Below are 18,343 nucleotides of genomic sequence, written 5' to 3' on the forward strand. Positions count from 1 at the left end.
TACCTTCATGAGGTTGAAGGGCACACTGGCCTGTGTCATGGTGACCTTGAGGACAGGCTTGTAGCCGGCCGCCCGCGAGGACAGGTACAGCAGGTTGAGGTCGCTGCCCGGGATGGACGTCTCCTCCTGGAGGACCTGTTGGGGGGGACGGGACGACACATCAAAGGAGAGTGGGTCAAGAAGGGTTAGTACATCTTATCACACCCTGAGAGGACTGGAGTGGAGAATGTCATCTTTGAACAGTTTTCAGTGAGAACATCAAAGCCGAAAGGGTTCAGAAAAGTCTCAGTACAGCTACACTCCGGGTGGTGTGGCAAAGTGACAAGAGAACGGAGAGGTCACACGGAGGCAAGAATGCTATTCATTCATCTGTGAAAACTATATGGAGAGAAAGGAAGAAGGAAAATAGAGAGAGACAGATCTCCCTGGCCTGTTTTCTCAGTGTAGTGACTGTCCTCATACAGAAGGCCATTTTATTTAACCATAAGCAGGGGTTATCTTCTGTGCAGAGCGCCTCCACTGTGTGTGTGTGTGTGTGTGTGTGTAAAGCTCTGCCACTGTCTATCCACTGTCTTTTCATTAGTGTGATGCTCCAGAAAGCCCTGGCTGTTAGGTGTCTCTGATGTTTTTAGCCTCTCCTAACACCAACACATTTCCCCCTCTTTTCAAAGCAGGGGCAAAAGAGCTCCCTGGCTGGGATTTGGAGGGTGAGTCAGTGAGGGTATGAGGAGGTTGGAATTAAATGGAAAATTACCTCAAATCTCTACACATCACATGCACTGAGGGTATTTACTAAGTCCATTAGATTCCAAAGACCTATCATTCCACACGTACAGTTGAAGTCGGAAGTTTTACATACAAAACTAGTTTTTCAACCACTCCACGAATTTCTTGTTAACAAACTATAGTTTTGGCAAGTCGGTTAGGACATCTACTTTGTGCATGACACAAGTAATTTTTCCAACAATTGTTTACAGACAGATTATTTCACTTATAATTCACTGTATCACAATTCCAGTGGGTCAGAAGTTTACATACACTAAGTTGACTTTGCCTTTAAACAGCTTGGAAAATTCCAGAAAATGATGTCATGGCTTTAGAAGCTTCTGATAAGCTAATTGACATCATTTAAGTCAATTGGAGGTGTACTTGTGGATGTATTTCAAGGCCTACCTTCAAACTCAGTGCCTCTTTGCTTGACATCATGCGAAAGAAAAAAAATAATCAGCCAAGATCTCAGAAAAAAAACTGTAGACTACACAAATCTGGTTCATCCTTGGGAGCAATTTACAAATGCATGAAGGTACCACGTTCATCTGTACAAACAATAGTACGCAAGTATAAACACCATGGGACCACGTCATACCGCTCAGGAAGGAGACGAATTCTGTCTCCTGGAGATAAACGTACTCAATCTCAGAACAACAGCCAGGTGAAGAGGATGAAGGAAACAGGTACAAAAGTATCTATATCCACAGTAAAACGAGTCCTATATCGACATAACCTGAAAGGCCGCTCAGCAAGGAAGAAGCCACTGCTCCAAAACCACCATTAAAAAAAGCCAGACTACGGTTTGCAACTGCACATGGGGACAAAGATCGTACTTTTTGGAGAAATGTCCTCTGGTCTGATAAAACACATATAGAACTGTTTGGCCATAATGACCATCGTTATGTTTGGAGGAAAAAGGGGGAGGCCGGCAAGCCGAAGAACACCATCCCAATCGTGAAGCACAGGGGTGGCAGCATCATGTTGTGGGGGTGATTTGCTGCAGGAGGGACTGGTGCACTTCACAAAATAGATGGCATCATGAGGTAGGAAAATTATGTGGATGTATTGCAGCAACATCTCAAGACATGGAAGTTTAAGGTTGGTCGCAAATGGGTCTTCCAAATGGACAATGACCCCAAGCAAACTTCCAAACATGTCGCAAAATTGTTTAAGGGCAACAAATCAAGGTATTTGAGTGGCCATCACAAAGCCCTGACCTTATTTCTATAGAACATTTGTGGGCAGATCTGAAAATGCGGGTGTGAGCAAGGAGGCCTACAAACCTGACTCAGTTACACCAGCTCTGTCAGGAGGAATGGGCTAAAATTCACCCAACTTATTGTGGGAAGCTTGTGGAAAGCTACCCGGAACGTTTGGCCCAAGTTAAACAATTTAATGGCAATGCTACCAAATACAAATTCAGTGTATGCAAACTTCTGACACACTGGGAATGTGATGAAAGAAATAAAAGTTGAAATAAATTATACTCTCTAGTATTTTTCTGACATTTCATATTCTTAAAATAAAGTGGTGATTTGAACTGACCTAAGACAGGGAATTTTTTACTAGGATTAAATGTCAGGAATTGTATTTGGCTGAGGTGTATGTAAACTTCCGACTTCAACTGTATTCACTTTCTAGCTCTAGTCTTTCTCTCTCTGTCTCCCCCTTGTCCCCCTTCTCCCTCTGCTCCCTCTCTCTCTCCCCCTGTTCCCTCTCTCCCCCTGTTCCCTCTCTCTCCTTACTCCTTCACTCCCTCTCTCTCTCCCCCCGCTCCCTCTCCCCCTGTTCCCTCTCTCTCTCCTTACTCCTTCACTCCCTCTCTCTCTCCCCCTGCTCCCTCCCTCTCCCCCTGTTCCCTCTCTCTCCTTACTCCTTCACTCTCTCTCCCCCCCTTCTCCCTCTGCTCTCTCCCCCTGTTCCCTCTCTCTCCTTACTCCTTCACTCTCACTCTCTCTCTCTCCCCTTCTCCCTCTGCTCTCTCCCCCTGCTCCCTCTCTCTCTCCCCCTGCTCCCTCTCTCTCCCCCTGTTCCCTCTCTCTCCTTACTCCTTCACTCTCTCTTTCTCTCCTCCCTCCCTCCTTATTATACTCTCTCTTTCTCTCTCTTGTCCCTCCCAGAGGTATTGGATCAGTCTGTATTTTCATTAGATGGGGAGGGAGGCTTGACGTGGGTCTCTGCGAGCCTTTGATATCCAACATGGTCGCCCAATAACAACAGAATCAATCAAAATAAAAAACAAATTGAGGGTGGAAAAAGTGACGGGTAAAAGGTAACAGATTTCGTGGCCTGGTCACCACGGGTTTACCACACACACACACGCACGCACGCACACACGGACACACACACGGACACGGACACGGACACACACACACACACACACACACACACACACACACACACACACACACACACATACACACACACACACACACACACACACACACACACACACACACACACACACACACACACACACACACACACACACACACACACAGCCAGTGTCACCATAACCACAGACTTAATTACCATGTGCGGCGGGTGTGTTTTCTTTCGGGTAAACTGTGTGTGTCTGCACATACTGTGTGTGTCCTGAACACACTCTGCCAGCGAAGGGACCCCACCCTGGTCTCCCCAGCTAGCTCTAATTACAACGTCTGGCCTAGGAGCATGTTTCTCCTGGCTTTAAACTAACTCCTGATAGAAACACTCTGTTATTACATCTTCTCTGGTGTGTGTGTCTGCTTTCTGGTGTGTCTGCTTTCTAGTGTGTGTTTTCTTTTGCAATCTAGAAGGGGGCAATTTTTTTTAACTGCATAATATAATAATAATACCAACTGGTAATTCATTAAAGGGTTTAATGAGCGGAGCCGAGATCAAACAATAAACGGGTGCTTTATTTTGACGTGCCACCCGTCATTAAAGGGGAAGTGTAATGAAAACATATGGCTATGGGGGTAATGGACTGGCGCTGTATCTTAAAGGGATACTATGTGATTGGGGCCTCATTGCCAGCATCCCGAATTATCCCTTTAAAACCACCACTCCTTTAATAACACACATTGGATAATGCCATAGGGTGGGCTTGGGTCAATAGTTAGCTATGGTGGCACAAGTACTGCCAATCCATTTTATTGGCTGAAACACCTCAACAGAACCTTTGCTATAGAACCTTTGTTACATACTTTTGTAATGTCATGGCTGTGCAGTTTTATGTTGTACGGGAACGGTGTGTAGACTGGAGAGGCGTGAGTGTGTGTGTGTGTCTGATCTGGATAAGGAGCCGACAACTCTGAGTAATCCAGCAGATATGAGAAAGAGCTCGGTCTGCAATATCCACTAAACCACCTAAACCAATACACTACCTCCATCCAAACAAATAGGCTGAAAACATAGCAACAGACTACACTGTTATACTTGTTGGTATCCAGATCAACGGTACAGACAGCTAAGGCTGCAGCTCAGTGTGTGTGTGTGTGTGGGGGGGTATGCATGTGTGTTCAGCTAATAACCGCAGGTTACAGTCAACCCCATGACCCTGCTACCACCTCCGACTGGATTTGGTGAGCACCAACATCACATAGTGTAAACATCTCTAAAAAGAATAGCAAGACTCAAATCACCACGCAGGAAGATTTTAGAGTCATGCCAAATGTGGTTGGGGAGGAAAAAAAGGTTTTCTACAGTATCTCTCTGGGGATAAACCTTAGCTTAACTTACAACTTTGATTTGAATAGATTTCACGATTGATATTCGTCTGAAAAAGCTTACAGGACCTATTCTGTTTGACACATGGAAAAGGCGATCAAGTGCTCCAGTGTCATCGCTCGGTGAGAGTTCCGCGTCAGAGTGACCTTGTCTCAACTATTTTCTTCTGGTCCTTTGTGTTAGTATAACCCGTCCTATGTATTGGGTTCTGGGACCTGAAGAATTTCGGTCTCTGGTTTCATGGTTTCATCCAGAAATTGAAAACCACTGTCTCGTTGTGCTCCAACTGAACACACTTGGCTAACCTTTATTTGGTCTTCTGCTTTCATTCTTTCTCTGTGGAACAGCGAGCACACAATAGCGTGTTATTCCCAAGCCACATGACAGCCAAGTGTGCGTGTGTATGTGTATGTCTGCGTGCATCCCACGTATTATCCCAAGCCACATAACAGCCAAGAGTGTGTGTGTGTGTGTGTGTGTAATCCAAAGTACTTTCCTTAGCAAGACTGTTCTCTTCCAAGGAGGACTCTTAGTGGACATGTCTGTTACCAGTTATAGCAGCTCTCTGTGACTGACTGCTTTGGTACGGCTTTGTGTTAGTGCTGGGTTCCTTTTACTGTGTTTTTCCTTTCCTCACCACACACACACACACACACCCCTTGTGAAGGCCCCTGGGGTATAGCTGTCCGACCCCTGCGTCCCTTTATAAAACGCTAACCTCCTTCACCACCCGCCTCTTGTTGCATGAGCTCTGAGGCTTTATAGTTCTGCTCATAACAACCGGAACTAATTCAAATCAGGACCCGGATCGTTTGGGGACTGGCTGGGCTGGGGCACGATGCCTGTTACTGTGTGCTTGTCTCTGTGTGTGTATGAGAGAGTTTGTGAGTCTTTCTGTGTATTATGTGTGTGCCTGTGTCTGATTGCTAGCGTTTCTCAGTGTGTGTTTGCGTTACTGTCTGTACTGTGTTTATGTCTGTGTGTGTTTATGTCTAAGTGTCTGCGTGTGTGTGTGTTTATGTCTGTGTGTGTATGTGTGTGTTTGTCTGTGTGTTTATATCTGTGTGTGTCTATGTGTGTATGTCTGTGTGTGTTTATGTCTGTGTGTGTTTGTCTGTGTGTTTATATCTGTGTGTGTCTATGTGTGTATGTCTGTGTGTGTCTATGTGTGTTTATGCCTGTGTGTGTCTGTGTTTATGTCTGTGTGTGTCTGTGTTTATATCTCTGTGTGTGTTATGCCTGTGTGTGTTTATTTCTGTGTGTGTCTATTTGTGTTTATGCCTGTGTGTGTCTGTGTTTATGTCTGTGTGTGTTTATGTCTGTGCGTGTCTGTGTTTATGTCTGTGTGTGTCTGTTTATCTTTGTTTGTGTTTATGTCTGTGCGTGTTTATGTCTGTGTGTGTTTATGTCTGTGTGTGTTTATGTCTGTGTGTGTTTATGTCAGTGTATGTCTGTGTATGTCTGTGTGTATGTCTGTGTTTAAGTCTGTGTTTATGTCTGTGTGTGTTTATGTCTGTGTATGTCTGTGTTTATGTCTGTGTGTGTCTGTGTTTATGTCTGTGTGTGTCTGTGTTTATGTCTGTGTGTGTCTGTGTTTATGTCTGTGTGTGTTTATGTCTGCTGAAGCCATTTCCGGTCACAACTTGCAGACTTGTTTACGTGTTGCTGTGCATTTTGTGTGTTTTGTTGCCAACCTTACTTTGCTACCTGACAACTTTACGTTTTTTACCTTTTAATTACCGTTTATATTTTAGTTTTTTCCCTCACTCAACTTTTTTTCATTCAACTTTTTCACTCCGGACTCTTTATCTGGACGTGGTTCGTCAGGACCTCCAACAGCCGAAGCTAAGTAGTAACATTAACATTATGCCTTCTAATTGCAGTCGTTGTACTCATAATATACAGGAGAACGATCGCCTTACGGCGAAGATAGCTGTGTTGCAAGCCCAGCTTCAGACGCAATCGTTAGGCAAGGGTAATTTCAGTGTAGGAAAGGATGAAACAGTGACTGTGCCACCAGTAAGTACAGACAGTAACGTTAGTAAAAATCCCCTCGCACAGTCCCCGCAGCCGGACAACTTTCTCATGGTTTCTGGAGGGAAATGCTGTAGGAATGCTCAACCTGTGTCGCTCATTCAGCCGACAGAAACTTTCAACCGGTTTTCCCCATTAAGCAGCAAGTCGGAGTCTGAGGCCGAGCCTTCTCTTGTCTCTACTCCTCCCATTACGGGATCTGAGATAGGATGAAACAGTCAGAGGCCACCAAGTGCAACATAGCTTCAGCGTGTAAATCAGCTAGAAAGATGTGTCGGCATCGTGTAATGGTCTCTGGCCCCCTCCCAGTTAGGGGGAGTGATGAGCTCTACAGCAGAGTCTCACAACTCAATCGCTGGTTGAAAACTGTTTTCTGCCCCTCCCAAAAGATAGAATTTGTAGATAATTGGCCCTATTTCTGGGACTCACCCACAAACAGGACCAAGCCTGGCCTGCTGAGGAGTGACGGACTCCATCCTAGCTGGAGGGGTGCTCTCATCTTATCTACCAACTCTAGCTCAGCTCTAACTCCTCTAGCTCCACAATAAAATAGGGTGCAGGCCAGGCAGCAGGCTGTTAGCCAGCCAGTCTGCCACTAGCACAGTCAGTGTAGTCAGTTCAGCTATCAAAACTAAACATGGCGGTGTTCGCCTTAGCAATCTCACTAGGATAAAGGCCTCCTCCATTCCTGTCATTATTGAAAGAGATCGTGATACCTCACATCTCAAAATAGGGCTACTTAATATTAGATCCCTTACTTCAAAAGCAATTATAGTCAATGAACTAATCACTGATCATAATCTTGATGTGATTGGCCTGACTGAAACATGGCTTAAGCCTGATGAATTTACTGTGTTAAATGAGGCCTCACCTCCTGGTTACACTAGTGACCATATCCCCCGTGCATCCCGCAAAGGCGGAGGTGTTGCTAACATTTACGATACCAAATTTCTATTTACCCCCCAAAAAATAAAGTTTTCATCTTTTGAGCTTCTAGTCATGAAATCTATGCAGCCTACTACTCAATCACTTTTTATAGCTAAAGTTTACAGGCCTCCTGGGCCATATACAGCGTTCCTCATTGAGTTCCCTGAATACTTATCGGACCTTGTAGTCATAGCAGATAATATTCTAATTTTTGTGACTTTAATATTCACATGGTAAAGTCCACAGACCCACTCCAAAAGGCTGGTAAATGAAAGTGAAAGTGGTAAATTACCTTTTAATGGCATCAGACGGAGGCTCTGCATCTGTCCTCGTGCTCCTAGACCTTAGTGCTGCTTTTGATACCATTGATCACCACATTCTTTTGGAGAGATTGGAAACCCAAATTGGTCAACACGGACAAGTTATGGCCTGGTTTAGATCTTATCTGTCGGAAAGATATCAGTTTGTCTCTGTGAATGGTTTGTCCTCTGACAAATCAACTGTAAATTTCGGTGTTCCTCAAGGTTCCGTTTTAGGACCACTATTGTTTTCATTATATATTTTACCTCTTGGGGATGCCTTTCGAAAACATAATGTTAACTTTCACTGCTATGCGGATGACACACAGCTGTACATTACGTTACTCTGGACCCTGTTTGACGAACATATCAAGACTGTTTCAAGGACAGCTTTTTTCCATTTACGTAACATAGCAAAAATCTGAAACTTTCTGTCAAAAAATAATGCAGAAAAATGAATACATGCTTTTGTTACTTCTAGGTTAGACTACTGCAATGTTCTACTTTCTGGCTACCCGGATAAAGCACTAAATAAACTTCAGTTAGTGCTAAATATGGCTGCTAGAATCCTGACTAGAACCAAAAAATTTGATCATATTACTCCAGTGCTAGCCTCCCTACACTGGCTTCCTGTCAAGGCAAGGGCTGATTTCAAGGTTTTACTGCTAACCTACAAAGCATTACATGGGCTTGCTCCTACCTATCTCTCTGATTTGGTCCTGCCGTACATACCTACACGTACGCTACGGTCACAAGACGCAGGCCTCCTAATTGTCCCTAGAATTTCTAAGCAAACAGCTGGAGGCAGGGCTTTCTCCTATAGAGACATTTTTATGGAATGGTCTGCCTACCCATGTGAGAGACACAAACTCGGTCTCAACCTTTAAGTCTTTACTGAAGACTCATCTCTTCAGTGGGTCTTATGGTTGAGTGTAGTCTGGCCCAGGAGTGTGAAGGTGAACGGAAAGGCTCTGTAGCAACGAACTGCCCTTGCTGTCTCTGCCTGGCCGGTTCCCCTCTTTCCATTGGGATTCTCTGTCTCTAACCCTATTACAGGGGCTGAGTCACTGGTCTACTGGTGCTCTTTCATGCTATGCCTAGGAGGGGTGCGTCACTTGAGTGGGTTGATTCACTGATGTGATCTTCCTGTCTGGGTTGGCGCCCCCCCTTGGGTTGTGCCGTGGCGGAGATCTTTGTGAGCTATACTCGGCCTTCTCTCAGGATGGTAAGTTGGTGGTTGAAGATATCCCTCTAGTGGTGTGGGGGCTGTGCATTGGCAAAGTGGGTGGGGTTATATCCTTCCTGTTTGGCCCTGTCCTGTTTGGCCCTATCATCGGATGGGGCCACAGTGTCTCCTGACCCCTCCTGTCTCAGCCTCCAGTATTTATGCTGCAGTAGTTTATGTGTCGGGGGGCTAGGGTTAGTTTGTTATATCTGGAGTACTTCTCCTGTCTTATCCGGTGTCCTGTGTGAATTTAAGTATGCTCTCTCTAATTCTCTCTTTCTTTCTCTCTCTCTGAGGACCTGAGCCCCAGGACCATGCCTCAGGACTACCTGGCAAGATGACTCCTTGCTGTCCCCAGTCCACCTGGCCATGCTGCTGCTCCAGTTTCAACTGTTCTGCCTGCGGCTATGGAATCCTGACCTGTTCACCGGACGTGCTACCTGTCCCAGACCTGTTATTTGACCATGCTGGTCATTTATGAACATTTGAACATCTTGGCCATGTTCTGTTATAATCTCCACCCGGCACAGCCAGAAGTGGACTGGTCACCCCTCATAGCCTGGTTCCTCTCTAGGTTTCTTCCTAGGTTTTGGCCTTTCTAGGGAGTTTTTCCTAGCCAACGTGCTTCAACACCTGCATTGCTTGCTGTTTGGGGTTTTAGGCTGGGTTTCTGTACAGCACTTTGAGATATCAGCTGATGTACGAAGGGCTATATAAATACATTTGATTTGATTTGTTTATGTCTGTGTGTGTCTGTGTTTATGTCTGTGCGTGTCTGTGTTTATGCCTGTGTGTGTCTGTGTTTATGTCTGTGCGTGTCTGTGCGTGTCTGTGTGTATTGTTTGGCTGATGGTGCAGGCAGCCTTATTAAAGTAGTGCTTTAGACTGAAGGAGTGCCAGAGAAGAGAAGAGGGGACAGACATTGGGCCAAGAGGAATCAAAGTCTATCTGGCCACACAGGAGAGTTGAGAGAGATAGGGGGAGAGAGGGAGAGAGAGAGAGAGAGAGAGAGAGAGAGAGAGAGAGAGATACAGAGAGGACTCGTGTGTATCAGCTTTACTGAAGATGCTCTTCTGCACAGATTGGCCTGTGATACTGCCATAATGGTAAACCCTGGGTTTTGATCTACGAATGAGTCTGTGCACGAGTGTGTGTGAGACCCTCGTAACAATTCACACCGTGTCTGGCACAGCTAGAAAGACTATACATGGATTTAAATGCTCTCTCTCTTCATCAAGGCTTCTCCTCTTTGAACGAAACAAAGAGCATCTGTGCAAACAGTTAGAAAATGGCTAGACCTTGTATTCACTGGGCTGTTAAAGGTGTGCTTTTAAACTTCAAGTACTGAAGTTCGGCTCAGCTTTTTGTGAGGCCTCCCGTTCCAACTGAGTTGGCTGTTTGAGGCCCCGGTAAAGCTTGGGTGAAGCATTGTGGGGTGTTATAGGGCATTAAAAAACGGGTTGTTTGGATCCTGGATTCTGATTGGTTGTGGGACAACCAACAACTCCCGCAAAATACCATGATGTGTTAATGTCATAATTCCATTGTCCACAGCCCAAGTAGGAAATTCATAAACGTCATCTCCCTCGGGGAGAAAAGATACACATCATTTACAGTACAGGGGAGTTGAACAGGCGAGTTGAACGGGAGAGTTGAACAGATGAGTTAAACAGGAGAGTTGAACAGGAGAGTTGAACATGAGAGTTGATCAGGAGAGTTGAACAGGAGAGTTGAACAGGAGAGTTGAACAGATGAGTTGAACAGATGAGGGTACTGAGTGGGTCTGTGGAGAGGGGTAGTGAGCTGGAAGTTGAGTGAACTGGACGAACCCTAGCTGACCGTGTTGTGAGGTGTGTGTACAGTGGGTGTTTGATGTACTGTAGGTATCCTTTCTCCTCTGTCACCTCACTTGAGTCTTAGGTATAACGGGTTTGTGGAAAAGTGTGTGTATTCAGTACAACTAGTCTGGGTTTCGAATCGTGTGTGTGTGTGTGTGTGTGTATATGATGATGATAATGCGTGTATGATGATGATAATGTGTATATGATGATGATAATGTGTGTATGATGATGATTTGTGTATGATGATGATGATGTGTGTATAATGATGGTAATGTGTGTATGATGATGATAATGTGTGTATGATGATGATTTGTGTATGATGATGATGATAATGTGTGTATGATGATGATTTGTGTATGATGATGACGTGTGTATGATGATGATAATGTGTGTATGATGATGATAATGTGTGTATGATGATGATAATGTGTGTATGATGATGATAATGTGTGTATGATGATGATAATGTGTGTATGATGATGATTTGTGTATGATGATGATGATAATGTGTGTATAATGATGGTAATGTGTGTATGATGATGATTTGTGTATGATGATGATGATGATGATAATGTGTGTATGATGATGGTAATGGGTGTATGAGGATGATAATGTGTAAATGGTGATGATAATGTGTGTATGATGATTATTTGTGCTAATGTGTGTGATGATGGTAATGTGTGTATGATGATGTGTATGTCTCACCTGTGTCTCAGGTATGATGGGCCCATCCTCTGGTGAGGACCTGAAGCAGGTAGAGAGGGGAGAGGCCACGATGACAGGACTGGGCCTGATGAAACCACTCAGGTCACAGCTGGGGATGTCATTCTCCTCCTGCAATTCGATTCAATATGAAGACGAGTCAATACGAGTAATACAATTCAATATAATTGAATACGATGAAATACAATTCAATATGAGTCAATACAATTCAATATGATTCAATACAATTCAGTTCAATATGATTCAACATAATTAAATTAAATACAAAAGAATTCAATAAGATTCAATACAATTCAACATGATCTAATTTAATTCAATTAAACACAATTCAATTGAATTCAATATCTTTTTCAACTATATTTCACCTTCTTCATGACCAGGGTGTCCATGACATAGAAGACATTCCAGGGGATCCACACGGTGCGGTACTGTATCAGGAACGGAGCCCGCTCGAAACTCAGGGTCAGACTGGCCCCACCGTTGGTCAACAGGTCAAACCTGGAGAGATGGAGAGAGATGGAGAAAGGTGGAGAGAGATGGGGTTAGAGGTGGAGAGAGATGGAGAGAGATGGAGAGAGATTGGGTGAGAGGTGGAGAGAGATAGGGTTAGAGGTTGAAAGAGATGGAGAGAGGTGGAGAGAGATGGGGTTAGAGGTGGAGAGAGATGGAGAGAGATGGGGTTAGAGGTGGAGAGAGATGGAGAGAGATGGGTTTAGAGGTGGAGAGAGATGGGTTTAGAGGTGGAGAGAGATGGGTTTAGAGATGGAGAGAGATGGGTTTAGAGGTGGAGAGAGATGGGGTTAGAGGTGGAGAGAGATGGAGAGAGATGGAGAGAGATTGGGTGAGAGGTGGAGAGAGATAGGGTTAGAGGTTGAAAGAGATGGAGAGAGGTGGAGAGAGATGGGGTTAGAGGTGGAGAGAGATGGAGAGAGATGGGGTTAGAGGTGGAGAGAGATGGAGAGAGATGTGTTTAGAGATGGAGAGAGATGGGTTTAGAGATGGAGAGAGATGGGTTTAGAGATGGAGAGAGATGGGTTTAGAGGTGGAGAGAGATGGGTTTAGAGGTGGAGAGAGATGGGGTTAGAGGTTGAGAGAGATGGGGTTAGAGGTGGAGAGAGATGGAGAGAGATGGGGTTAGAGGTGGAGAGAGATGGAGAGAGATGGGGTTAGAGGTGGAGAGAGATGGAGAGAGATGGGTTTAGAGGTTGAGAGAGATGGAGAGAGATGGGTTTAGAGGTGGAGAGAGATGGAGAGAGATGGGGTTAGAGGTGGAGAGAGATGGAGAGAGATGGGGTTAGAGGTGGAGAGAGATGGGGTTAGAGGTGGAGAGAGATGGAGAGAGATGGGGTTAGAGGTGGAGAGAGATGGAGAGAGATGGGTTTAGAGGTGGAGAGAGATGGAGAGAGATGGGGTTAGAGGTGAGGAGAGATGGAGAGAGATGGGGTTAGAGGTGGAGAGAGATGGAGAGAGATGGGGTTAGAGGTTGAGAGAGATGGAGAGTGATGGGTTTAGAGGTGGAGAGAGATGGAGAGAGATGGGGTTAGAGGTGGAGAGAGATGGAGAGAGATGGGTTTAAAGGTGGAGAGAGATGGAGAGAGATGGGGTTAGAGGTGAGGAGAGATGGAGAGAGATGGGGTTAGAGGTGGAGAGAGATGGAGAGAGATGGGTTTAGAGGTGGAGAGAGATGGGGTTAGAGGTGGAGAGAGATGGAGAGAGATGGGTTTAGAGGTGGAGAGAGATGGGTGGGGTTAGAGGATGGAGAGAGAGGTGGGGTTAGAGGGTGAGAGAGATGGGGTTATGGAGAGATGAGAGAGATGGGTTTAGAGGTGGAGAGAGATGGAGATAGAGGTGGAGAGAGATGGGGTTAGAGGTTGAGAGAGATGGAGAGAGATGGGGTTAGAGGTGGAGAGAGATGGAGAGAGATGGGTTTAGAGGTGGAGAGAGAGATGGAGAGAGATAGGGTTAGAGGTGGAGAGAGATGGAGAGAGATGGGTTTAGAGGTGGAGAGAGATGGAGAGAGATGGGGTTAGAGGTGGAGAGAGATGGAGATAGATGGGGTTAGAGGTGGAGAGAGGTGAGGAGAGATGGAGAGAGATGGGGTTAGAGGTGAGGAGAGATGGAGAGAGATGGGGTTGGAGGTGGAGAGAGATGGAGAGAGATGGGGAGAGATGGGGTTAGAGGTGGAGAGAGATGGAGAGAGATGGGGTTAGAGGTGGAGAGAGATGGAGAGAGATGGGTTTAGAGGTGGAGAGAGATGGGGTTAGAGGTGGAGAGAGATGGAGAGAGATGGGTTTAGAGGTGGAGAGAGATGGAGAGAGATGGGTTTGAGGTGGAGAGAGATGGGGTTAGAGGTGGAGAGAGATGGAGAGAGATGGGGTTAGAGGTGGAGAGAGATGGAGAGAGATGGGGTTAGAGGTGGAGAGAGATGGAGAGAGATGGGTTTAGAGGTGGAGAGAGATGGAGAGAGATGGGGTTAGAGGTGGAGAGAGATGGGATTAGAGGTGGAGAGGGTGGGTTTAGAGATGATGGAGAGAGATGGGGTTAGAGGTGGAGAGAGATGGAGAGAGATGGGGTTAGAGGTGGAGAGAGATGGAGAGAGATGGGTTTAGAGGTGGAGAGAGATGGAGAGAGATGGGGTTAGAGGTGGAGAGAGATGGGGTTAGAGGTGGTGACGGAAACACACAGGCTTGTACATTCACACAGAGAGACAGGCGGACGAACGGATGGACAGACACACACAGACACGCACACACATCCCCCTTCAGCCCACACACACAATCAGTAGAAAGGACATTTTACATATTCACACATTTCCTCCTGGTTGTTCTTGGGCCCTGGAGACAGAGATCTCTGTATCTTTGACACTGATGGAGGTAGAGTGAGGATGAAGGGTGATCAGACTGTCCTGTTCTAATTGTCTCTCCTGTCTAGTATGTCTAACCTGAGGCTCTCTCTCTCTTTCCTGCTCCCTCTCCCTGCTATATCTCTCCCTCTTCCTTTCTCAGAACAAAACATGTTTCTGTTCTTTCTCCTGTACTGAAAATAAGATGATGGGGCCAATTATTATTGGATGTGTGTGTGTGTGTGTGTGTGTGGTGAGAGAGAGCTTCGTTTGGATAGCTAACTTTGTCTTTTAACATGTAGCAGGCCTATAGGGAGAGCCATCTGTGTGGAAGAGAGAGAAGGTCCCCTAAGTCCTGTCCTATATTCTGTGTCTGGAGGGGGCTGGTGGGGTGAAGTGTGAAGACATACACGCAACACATACAGAAAGTGCATAGATAAAAGAAAACACTCATGCAAGCACAGACAAGCAGTGACACCAGCATCCAATCTGTTATGACCAGATATATTGTTATTTACACTAAATGGCCAAAGGTATGTGGACACCTTCTCGTCAAACATCTCATTCCACAATCATGGGCATTAATATGGTCCCCCCCTTTGCTTCCTCCATTCAGCCACAAGACCATTAGTGAGGTCGGGTACTGATGTTGGGCGATTAGGCCTGGCTCGCAGTTGGGGTTCCAATTCATCCCAAAGGTGTTCGATGGGGTTAAAGTCAGGGCTCTGTGCAGGCCAGTGAAGTTCTTCCACGCAGATCTCAACAAACCATTTCTGTACGGACCTCACAGGGGCATTGTCATGCTGAAACAGGAAAGGGCCTTTCCCAAGTTGGAAGCACAGCATCGTCTAGATAAAATGTCATTGTATGCTGTAGCATTAAGATTTCCCTTCACCTGGAACTAAGAGGCCTAGCCTGAACCATGAAAAACAGCCCCAGACCATTATTCCTTCTCCACCAAACTTTACAGTTGGCTCTATGCATTCGGGCAGGTGGCATTCTCCTGGAATCTGCCAAACACAGATTAATCCGTCAGACTGCCAGATGGTGAAGCGTGATTCATCACTTCAGAGAACAAGTTTCCACTGCTCCAGAGTCCAATGGAGGTGAGTTTTACACCACTCCAGCCGACGCTTGGTATTGCGCATGATGATCTTAGGCTTGTGTGCGGCTGCTCAGCCATGGAAACCCGTTTTATGAAGCTCCCAACGAACAGTTCTTGTGCTGACGTTGCTTCCAGAGGCAGTTTGGATTTTTACGTGCTACGCACTTCAGCGGTTCCGTTCTGTGAGCTTGTGCGGCCTAACACTTCGCGGATGAGCTGGTGTTACTCCTAGACGTCTCCACTTCACAATAACAACACCTACAGTTGACCGGGGCAGCTTTAGCAGGGCAGAAATTTGACAAACTGACTTGTTGGAAAGGTGTCATCCTACGACAGTGCCACGTTCAAAGTCACTGAGCTCTTCAGTATGGCCATTCTACTGCCAATGTTTGACTATTCATTTATTTTTTACCTTTTTAATTTCACCATTATTTAATTAGGCAAGTCAGTTAAGAACAAATTCTTATTTGGGTTAACTGCCTTATTCAGGGGCAGAACGACAGATTTTTTCCTTGACAGGTCAGGGATTTGATCCACCAACCTTTCAGTTACTGGCCCAATGCTCTAACCACTAGGCTACCTGCCGTCTTTCTGGGTAAAACTCTAAGAGCTTTGATTGTCTATTTTATCAGTGGCATGGCAGAATATTCAGCCTATTTTAGCAGTGGCATGGCAGTATATTCAGCCTATTTTAGCAGTGGCATGGCAGTATATTCAGTCTATTTTATCAGTGGCATGGCAGTATATTCAGCCTATTTTAGCAGTGGCATGGCAGTATATTCAGCCTATTTTATCAGTGGCATGGCAGTATATTCAGCCTATTTTATCAGTGGCATGGCAGTATATTCAGCCTATTTTATCAGTGGCATGGCAGTATATTCAGCCTATTTTAGTAGTGGCATGGCAGTATATTCAGCCATTTCATTTACTATACAGGGCATGGCAGTATATTCAGCCTATTACAACAACATAAATGATTCCATTTCATTTAGTCTATATAGTAACAGGGGCATGGCAGTATATTCAGCCTATTACAACAACATAAATGATTCCATTTCATTTAGTCTATATAGTAACAGGGGCATGGCAGTATATTCAGCCTATTACAACAACATAAATGATTCCATTTCATTTAGTCTATATAGTAACAGGGGCATGGCAGTATATTCAGCCTATTACAACAACATAAATGATTCCATTTCATTTAGTCTATATAGTAACAGGGGCATGGCAGTATATTCAGCCTATTACAACAACATAAATGATTCCATTTCATTTAGTCTATATAGTAACAGGGGCATGGCAGTATATTCAGCCTATTACAACAACATAAATGATTCCATTTCATTTAGTCTATATAGTAACAGGGGCATGGCAGTATATTCAGCCTATTACAACAACATAAATGATTCCATTTCATTTAGTCTATATAGTAACAGGGGCATGGCAGTATATTCAGCCTATTACAACAACATAAATGATTCCATTTCATTTAGTCTATATAGTAACAGGGGCATGGCAGTATATTCAGCCTATTACAACAACATAAATGATTCCATTTAATTTAGTCTATATAGTAACAGGGGCATGGCAGTATATTCAGCCTATTACAACAACATAAATGATTCCATTTCATTTAGTCTATATAGTAACAGGGGCATGGCAGTATATTCAGCCTATTACAACAACATAAATGATTCCATTTCATTTAGTCTATATAGTAACAGGGACATGGCAGTATATTCAGCCTATTACAACAACATAAATGATTCCATTTCATTTAGTCTACATAGTAACAGGGGCATGGCAGTATATTCAGCCTATTACAACAACATAAATGATTCCATTTCATTTAGTCTATATAGTAACAGGGGCATGGCAGTATATTCAGCCTATTACAACAACATAAATGATTCCATTTCATTTAGTCTATATAGTAACAGGGGCATGGCAGTATATTCAGCCTATTACAACAACATAAATGATTCCATTTCATTTAGTCTATATAGTAACAGGGGCATGGCAGTATATTCAGCCTATTACAACAACATAAATGATTCCATTTCATTTAGTCTATATAGTAACAGGGGCATGGCAGTATATTCAGCCTATTACAACAACATAAATGATTCCATTTCATTTAGTCTATATAGTAACAGGGGCATGGCAGTATATTCAGCCTATTACAACAACATAAATGATTCCATTTCATTTAGTCTATATAGTAACAGGGGAATGGCAGTATATTCAGCCTATTACAACAACATAAATGATTCCATTTCATTTAGTCTATATAGTAACAGGGGCATGGCAGTATATTCAGCCTATTACAACAACATAAATGATTCCATTTCATTTAGTCTATATAGTAACAGGGGCATGACATAGTGGCTGGATACATTGCAACCTGCAGTGTGGAACATCGTGCAACATCATGTATTCAATTTGCCACAGCGGTCGCCATCACACACCTATTGCAATCTAGCAGCTTAGACTCGCCCTAGAGATTCAACCTATTACACTCCCAGCAATCACACAGAGCCTCCTCTCAATGAGGCAGGGAGCACCAAATATCACGGCTTGCACTTTTGCCCTTAACGCCACTGCTTTACAATCTAATTGGGCGCAGGTGGTGTAATAAAAGGTACTGATGGGGATGGGGCCTGGGAGTGATTGCGCCTCTGTCCGAAATGGCATCCTATTCCCTATCTAGTGCCCTACTTTTGACCAGACCCCTATGGGAAGTAAGTAGTGCACTACATAGAGAATAGGGTGCTATTTGGGACTTGACCTGAGTTTCCTATATCCTGGTTGGTGTCGAGGAGGGTTGCAGGAACACTCGCTGTAATAACACCGGAGTGGTGG

General features: G+C 44.6%; 1 protein-coding gene across 1 annotated transcript in view; it reads right to left on the reverse strand.

Moving 5' to 3' along the window:
- The window catches only part of LOC112231645 (teneurin-3-like), a 408,088-nt gene that overhangs the window by 60,080 nt on the left and 329,665 nt on the right, over positions 1–18,343 (reverse strand). Inside the window, 3 exon segments of the mRNA XM_042311766.1 lie at positions 4–135; positions 11,514–11,642; positions 11,897–12,029. Of these exon segments, the coding sequence (XP_042167700.1) occupies positions 4–135; positions 11,514–11,642; positions 11,897–12,029 (394 nt within the window).

Source organism: Oncorhynchus tshawytscha, linkage group LG34 (assembly GCF_018296145.1).
Source record: "Oncorhynchus tshawytscha isolate Ot180627B linkage group LG34, Otsh_v2.0, whole genome shotgun sequence".
NCBI classification, from domain to species: Eukaryota; Metazoa; Chordata; class Actinopteri; order Salmoniformes; family Salmonidae; genus Oncorhynchus; species Oncorhynchus tshawytscha.